Below are 8,234 nucleotides of genomic sequence, written 5' to 3'. Positions count from 1 at the left end.
TGGGGTTTTTTTTTTTTTTTTTTTTTTAGTATGAGAGCTGAATTGAGTAAATTGTTTCTTTAGATGTTTAAGCATGTAATATAAGATGTAATTGTTGTTTTCATGGGGAGATATACTAATTCAATGACTCTTCTCTGTATGTGCCACTAAACTAAGGGATTAGATCCTTATTGTATGGTTTTAAATAAGTAGTTTCTATTGCAGTTGATGCGGCTAAAAATGTGGCCTTCTCATGTTAGAGGATGATTGTTAAACAATGCCACTAAACTAAGGGATTAGATCCTTAATTCTTTTTCGTCTCGCTCGCTTAGGCCTTCTTCCCTTTCTTTCTCGACTAGTTGTCGGATGCCATGGGAAAATGGAGTTCATGTCCTGTCCCTTTGGGTGCAAGAAAGCTTGTATTTCCGACTGGTCCAATAGATGTAACTAGCATCTTTCAGGTCAAGTCTGAAGCTATCACCATTTGATGTACTCCCATGTATAAAAATGCTTATAGTGCTGGAATGAAAAAAATTTGCTTTGTTCTAGTTCCCCATTATGTGCAGAATTTCTCATTATTTTTATTCTTTTTGAAATATCCTTTTCTTGGTCTTATTCATTTGGATACTTTAGAACTGTGTGTGTTAACTGTTAAGACTGAAGCAAAAATGAAATAGCTTTGTAATCTTACTTCTTAAGTGCAAGTTTCTGGCGAAATTACATATTAAACTAACACTATTTTGTGCATATATTAAAGCAATGCAGCTATTTATAATTTTATATAGAGTTTAAAGTTGAAGGGATGTGAATGTAGAAGTTCTGGTTAGGTGCATTTGGTGTAGAAATTGTTTACTTGTAGCATAAGGTGGAATTTGTTAATTTGTTTTCTGTTCATTAAAATTGCAGTCTAAGGATGTATAATTCATTAGTGGAGCGATGTTTCAAGGATTGTGTCGATACATTCTATCGAAAATCCCTAACCAAAAACGAGGAAACGTGTGTTCTCAGGTGTGCCGAAAAATTCATGAGGCTTTCCATGCAAGTTGGTTCCAGATTTTCAGATCTTGACCAAGGTGCAAATACTGGTGTCTCTCAATAGCCTCTGTCTTCTGGACAATTAATTTTTTCATTTTTGTAACATGGAACAATTTTTGTATAGTGTATGTCCACTTTAGTGGTTCTTAACCAGAAATTATTCATGACAAGTGAAATTTCTTTAGATTGAGTAAAAGAAAATGTGATACTATTGGTTTTGTCATGATGTTCATATTCAATGTGCCCATCATCTTTACCTGTTCTTTTTTATTTTATTTTCTTTTTCTTGAAATCAGTTTTGGTTTAAATGTTTCTTTGTCGAGGATTGTCTAAATATAGCAGATTCCAAGAACAAAGTGGCATGCCGTTGTTGAAGAAGGCCCTCAATAGATGCTTTTCTAGCTTCTAAAGTTGTTCAAGTCCATGTTCTTTTTCTTTTTTTATTTTGTTTTTCAATTTGAAAGATAATCATTTTCTGAAGCATTTATTTTTGTATTTACATTTTAGTAGGGAAAAGTAAGAAGTTTGGTATTATGAAATTATTTAAGCTTGAAAGAGTATAATATGATATCAATAAGTCTGTTTTTGAAATCTAAATTATTTCTGATTTCAACAAGCAGTAAAAAAGATTCAATTATCAACAAAAATACATCTAATTTATTTTTGGATCAAAATGAACTTCAATTAAATTAAGAAATGAAGCAAAATTATTTATCAGAACCAATAAACTAACAACACAGTTTTATTAGATGCCCTAATTATAGAGAAAAACAAGAAAAAATTGAATTTCGATATGCAAAAGAAAAAACTGAACATTAAGAATAAGTAGTTTTGTTAGTACCTTGCGGAGTCTTTATTGTTCTTTTTTTGTGTTTTTTGTTGATGATTTCAAATACATCACCAGATTCTGCAATAGTTTTTGCAGAAAATTTGAGAGATTTTGAGAGAGATTTCAAATTCTTTTGTTGCAGTTTTGAGTAGGAGATATGAACGGAACGATTTTTCATATTAAAGCGCAAAGAGACCGGTAATGTTTTTTAAGATTTTGGGCACGTGTATACGCTCTTTTAATGAGAGTAGTTTCTAAAATTTAATGAGACCGGTAATGTTTTTTAAACTTGGATGGCAATAAAATTTGGATGTGTAACAAATCTAATAAAAGATTTACGTAATTTTAACAATAAAATATATAAACTAATTTAATATCCATAAAAAATTAAATTAGTTGGATAAAATTAACTAATGCCTAATAATTTTAATTATTAAAATATTAGTTTTTTCTAAATACATATATACATGTACTTATGCAAGTGTTGGAAAGAATGAATATAGATATATCTATATCCCTTCCGATATATGGCATATAGAGCTTGACGGCCACAAGAAGTTGCATTGAAGCCAAGCAAATTAGTCAACAAAACAAAGATTGATCCTTTGGGCGGTGGTTCTGTATCTGTAAAGTAACATGGAGTTGCATAAATCATAATGTTCTTTTAATTCCTTTTTCTTTGTCTTTTTAAGCCTACAAAAGATATAATGCCACTTTACACTTTTGGAGAACATAAGTTGGGTCAATTATTCTCCTCTCCCATTGGCTCTAGTATAATCGTATATATATGTATCACTTCAACCTTGCTCTAGTATAATAATGATTCACTAAACCAGCTCAGCAACTAGCTAATTAATTCCAAATTCTAAAATTTTAAAGTTTTCTTTCAATTAAGAAAAAGGAAAATCCAAGGGATATATTTGGCCACTCATTCTAATATATATAATAACGCAACTAGACCTAGTAGACGGAATCATGTGTATTGTATTGTATTAATTAATAGTTGGAAATTAAAGCAAAAGCATATACAGGCGTTACAAAAAGATTGAGATACACATACATGCATCATATGATCAATTTTTTTATAATTTTATATTTATGTATCTCAAATATTTAATTCCCTTGTTAATATATAGCATGCACACATACATACATACATAACATTAATCTAGTTTTAAACCAAAACCTGAGTAAATATTAAAAAACGACATATTTTTAAATATCGTTCGAATTTGCTGAGAATTAGTTCTTAATCTACTAAATTAAAAAATACCGTAAAAAATAATTCTAATTTTAAAACAGTGTTATATCTTATAATTTTTTCTTTGATTATTTTCTTTTGTAATAATATATAATGTTAATTTTAATTTTTAGGCCAACGAATTATAACTCAAATGGCATAATCTTTCTATACTCACCTAGAAATCGCGAATTCGTGTCTCACTCCTAAATTTGAAAAAAAAAATTTGAGAAAATGACAAATAAGTCCCTAACCTTTTGCTCCACGGACATTTTCATCCCTGACTATTGAAAAATACTTTTAAGTTCCTGACCTTCACAAAACTTGGACGGATCAGTTCCTGTCGGAGGCATTTGGACAGATCAGTCCCTGACGGAGGCATTTGGACGGAGAGACTGATCTGTCCAAGTTTTGTGAAGGTTAGGAATTTAAAAGTATTTTTTAATGGTCAAAAACAAAAATATCTGCAAGACAAAAGATCAGTGACCTATTTGTTCTTTTCTCAACAAATTATGTCTAGACACTGCTTTTGTACATTTATCTTTATCTCTTTCTCTGTGTATGTGAATCTTTTGAGTTCCCTAGCTATATAAACACCTTGCCCTCATGTTTGTGTGAGTGTCTTCTCTAGAAAAATAATTATTACAAATGGGAGCACTCGATTACATCTTCTACTTTTGCACCGTTCCAACCACAAAAAGAAAACTCAAATCAATGCAGGTATAGTTATAGCTTCTTATAATATATTCATGCTCTCGTTGTTTAATTTTCTTTTTGGTTCTTTCATTCTAATTAATTCCTATAATCTAATGTATGTATTTGCATTGTTTTATTATTAGACAGTTGAGATTAAAGTCAAAATGGATTGTGATGGATGTGAACGAAAGGTTAGAAATGCAGTCGCTACAATGAGAGGTTTAATTTCCATCACCAACTAATAACACCTACCATTAATATTTCAATTCTCTTAGCTTTCTTAATCAATGTGCTGCAAATTAATAAGCTTCTTATTATTATTTTGGCACATTATTGTAGAAAATAAATAAATAAATACATAACATAGTAAGTATCTAATTATGATCATAGGAGCTATATATAGAGCTGCTAAAATTATGTTCCCGTTTTAAAAAATTCAAACAACATTATTTATGATCTTCCTTTCCAAAGCTTTATATTATAGAAAAATTTTCAATTATACTGAAACATTGATGTTTCAATATTTTTAACCGTTAATCTTAATTATAAAAAATATATATAATATATATAATTAAGATCAACAGTTAAAATTTATTAAAACACTGATATACCGATATACTTAAAAGTTTTTTTATATTATATACTTTGTCCTCTTAGAATCTACCTAGCTACTTCTAGTCTTCTTGATAGTAGTCATCATATCATTTATTTATAAATTTAAATATTTGTGTTTTGGTTGTAAAAGAAAAAAATTTATTTCCATGAGGGAAAAGAATATAATAGATATATCTACCTATCTCTAAACTCTAATTAGAGAAAAGAGAAAAAAAAAGGAAAAAAAAAAAAACTCCTACCTATTTGGAGAGATGCCTAATAAATAATAGTCAATTGTTACCATTACGTTAAGAACTCCCTAGCTTCAAGTTCACAACATCATTGTACATTGTTTCCTTTTCCTTTTACTTTAGGTTAACCTTTAAGTAATGTAACAAGGAAGTATAGGAAGCCAATAGAATAGTTGTACAATATGTACAATAGAGGTTTAGGGATGTTCGATTCAATATTAGAAATATAATCATTAGTATTACCTTTTTTCATAAGCTTAAACTTTTGGGATGAGTGGTTTCATGACATGGTATATTATCCTAGTATCCAGATAGTTATTTTGAATAGTATGGGTGATGTTCATTTTTTAACTCATATTGAGCCTAACAGGACTCGTAAGTAATTTCCGCTTGCATTTTCGTATACAACAAAAAATTTATTTTACACGTATTTTTAATCATACAATGACATATTAGTAAAAATACATTTTTTCATAATAGTTACGTAAATAATCATTAAAAAAAAACAGATAAGATTGTATGATTATGTAAAATATTTTATATTATTAATGTATTAAAATTAAATTCATACACAAAATCTTCTCTCTCTTAAACGAGATTGACTAAATAAATTAAGGAAAAGTATATGGAACCAACTAATAATCAGCCAATAATGGAACAACATAATTAATTGTAATTAGTTTTAATTTGTTTTTTAAATTATTGTTGACCACGTTCAAAACATGAGAGAAGATACGTTAGTGATAGGAGAATCACGGAACAGATGCTTTGATCATTAATTAGTTAGTTCCATATAATTAATTATGTTTTATCAATGCGTAACACATGAAACATAGAAATCATATCAAAAACCATCCAATTTACAAGAAAAAAGAAACATCCGTGTGCCTATCAGTAGCAATATCCGGTTAAAGTTACCGGTGCCTCTGGTTTATCAGTTGGCTGATTCTTGGCTTATATAGAGTTGGTTCCCTAGCATTATTGATAAATTAAACGATACAATTGTTCTGTCCTATCATGTATTACAATAAGACTATTTATACTTACATTTTCTTTGACCAACCCAACTTATGCATGAGCATGATTTAATTTGTATACTTACTTGTTGATTATATTTGGTAGGAGTGAAATCAGTGAATATAAACAGAAAAGAAAGCAAAGTAAGCGTGAATGGTTATGTGGATGCAAACAAGGTGTTGAAGAGGGTAAAAGAAACGGGTAAAAAAAGAGCAGAATTTTGGCCATATGTTCCACAACATGTAGTCACATATCCGCATGCTTCGGGTGTGTATGATAAAAGGGCACCTCCCAATTGTGTCCGAACCTCTCAAACTTTTCCTACTTCTTCACAAGACACTCCAGATCAACTCTTGAACTTCTTCAATGAAGACAACGTTAATTCATGCTCCATCATGTAACAATAACACAACAACTTTATTTGGTGGAAAAAAGAGTCAATTATATGGTGGAAACTCAGGTGAAGTTGATAGTTGAGAGCCGTTAAATGATTTGACCAATTTGACTAAATTTTCATCTAACGGTTCTCACCTATCAACTTCACGTGAAGTCGACTGCACCTGAATTTTCACCCAATTATATATACAGAGGATGTACCTTTTTTTTTTTTATCACGTATGGGATTTTGGTAGTTTCGGCTTATAATAATTTTAGTGAGTTTCAAATAAATAAGTCTTTTTTTTTTCTCTTTTTGATAAGGCTTTCTATTATTAGAGAAAGAATCTATTTCTTTTTTATTTTTTCTTTTTTGGGAGCAAATTAAAGTAAAACTTGCTCTTCAAACTAATGTATATATCATCACCACTAGAATTTAAGTGATTTCCCTAAAATTTCAAATAACATTGTAATAAATAAAAAACAAAAATAATTATCAAAAATTTTAATATCGGATACTTTAGTCTTTTAAATTTTGAAATACATAAAAAAAATGTTAATATTTATTTCTGTTAGACAATGCAATTTTTTTATAATTTGATTTTTTTTATCATTAATGATAACTGTTGATATAGAATATTAACTCACACACATGGTCATTAAAATTGATTTACACTTTATTTTTAAGATTGATTTGTCTATATCACATACATGGACAAAATTGTGTTTGTTTACTAAGACAGTGACACAGAGACACAAAATCGTATTTGACAGATGAGACATGGATAGAGACACTAAATTAATATATTTTGTGTCCATCCTGATAGGAAGAACACGGAGACACTAACAAGTAACACAACTTATTTTTTATTTTTTCTTTCATTATTCTTGTTAACTTTTCATAATTATATTTTTATTATTATATTTTTCGTCGCAAAATTTTTTAATGAAAAAAATTAGAATAAATTAGATTTTTATAATTTATTTTTGTTTATTACCAAACAAAATATAATAACACAATTTTTTGTCTCTCTCTTTTATGTCTTGTTTTTAGTATATTGTTTTGTCTCTTTCCTTTATGTCTTGTTAAGAACAGTTATGCATAAAGTTAACATTATATATTAATAGTCATCGTGAATAACTAATTGGTTAGTGGCAATGAAACTTTATTTAAAAAGTAGTAAAGCATAATAGTAAATTAGAAGACATCATTTGTGAAAGTTTGTTCTTGGGGGAATTTGATTCTTGCTGCCTACCACACAAGACAACTCGAATAACACAATGCAAAACCACCACTTACCCTTCTATCTATTCATGTGTCCAACACACACTTATATTAATTAATCTAATTAAGTATCCTTATTATTTTAATCTTTTTTCATTCGTTGTTAATTCATTATGTACCCAAAGGCATTAATATAATTATTAGTGTTTTTACCTCAAGATTAATTAGTTATAAGCTATGCAAAAATACACCTTTTCTTTTTTCTTCTTAACAAAAATTCAGCTATATGCCTATATAATATAAATAAGTCCTTAATTTTTTATTTTGAAGACAAATAAATTTTTGACTAATTAAAAATATAAAAATATTTTTTATTTTTTAAAATGTGAGACATTTAAATTTTTCTAAGAAACTGATTTATTTTTATATATTTTGGACAAAAAAATTTAAATATTTTGTATTTTAAAATGTCAAGAATATTTTTGTATTTTTTATTAGTAATGTTATGTTATTTTCAATAGTTGTTTGAGATTTAGGAGTATTAAAATTTTCATAAAGAGACATATTATAACATACATATATTATTTCATAAAGAGATAAAGATATTTTTATTTATGGAATAACACCTAGCCTTTTTTTGTATGTATGTAGAGAGTAGGTTGACAAAACTTAGCAGAACTTATCCCAAAGATGACTAACAATATTTATGATGGAGTCACATGTCACATGTGGGATATAGCATAGCCTTGTAATCAAACCTTTTTATAAAAAATACACGGTTTTATATTTTAATATTGCAAAAACTTGTTCACCATTTAAATAACAATATTAAGTTGAAGTTTGTAATCAATAATAATTATTTTTATATATTAAAAAATATCTATTCACAACTGATTTAATACATAATAATTAATAATTTTTTAATGTATATATTTTGAGTTTATTAAAATAATTATTTTGTAATAAATTAATAATCTACCTATTTATATGTGC

At 27.9% G+C, this 8,234-nt stretch overlaps 2 protein-coding genes across 3 annotated transcripts in view; both read left to right on the top strand.

Moving 5' to 3' along the window:
• Window positions 1-1,494, top strand: part of LOC107638198 (mitochondrial import inner membrane translocase subunit Tim9-like) — a 2,073-nt gene extending 579 nt beyond the window's left edge. Inside the window, exon 2 of the mRNA XM_016341367.2 lies at window positions 886-1,494. Within this exon, the coding sequence (XP_016196853.1) occupies window positions 886-1,078 (193 nt within the window). The 3' untranslated portion in view covers window positions 1,079-1,494. The remainder of the gene's footprint in view (window positions 1-885) is intronic.
• Window positions 3,674-6,339, top strand: LOC107638197 (heavy metal-associated isoprenylated plant protein 21-like). 2 transcript variants are annotated; one of them, XM_016341365.2, is made up of 3 exons: window positions 3,674-3,803; window positions 3,923-3,998; window positions 5,747-6,339. In XM_016341365.2, exons 1-3 carry the CDS (start codon window positions 3,732-3,734, stop codon window positions 6,040-6,042), a joined length of 444 nt encoding a protein of 147 aa, XP_016196851.1. In that variant the 5' UTR covers window positions 3,674-3,731; the 3' UTR covers window positions 6,043-6,339. The 2 variants fall into 2 exon arrangements, with proteins under 2 accessions (XP_016196851.1, XP_016196852.1); XM_016341366.2 differs by having other exon boundaries at window positions 3,703-3,803; window positions 3,927-3,998.

Source organism: Arachis ipaensis, chromosome B04, assembly GCF_000816755.2.
Source record: "Arachis ipaensis cultivar K30076 chromosome B04, Araip1.1, whole genome shotgun sequence".
NCBI classification, from domain to species: domain Eukaryota; kingdom Viridiplantae; phylum Streptophyta; class Magnoliopsida; order Fabales; family Fabaceae; genus Arachis; species Arachis ipaensis.
The sequence above is the reverse complement of the archived record's forward strand: the minus strand, read 5'-3'. Positions and strand labels throughout refer to the sequence as shown.

What these genes read in the sequence shown, in the direction of transcription:
- LOC107638197 (XM_016341365.2), top strand. Translation starts at nt 3,732, where the DNA reads ATGGGAGCACTCGATTACATCTTCTACTTTTGCACCGTTCCAACCACA. An exon ending in GAAAACTCAAATCAATGCAG is followed by an intron (nt 3,804 to 3,922) that starts GTATAGTTATAG and finishes TTTTATTATTAG; the next exon opens with ACAGTTGAGATTAAAGTCAA. An exon ending in TGCAGTCGCTACAATGAGAG is followed by an intron (nt 3,999 to 5,746) that starts GTTTAATTTCCA and finishes TATATTTGGTAG; the next exon opens with GAGTGAAATCAGTGAATATA.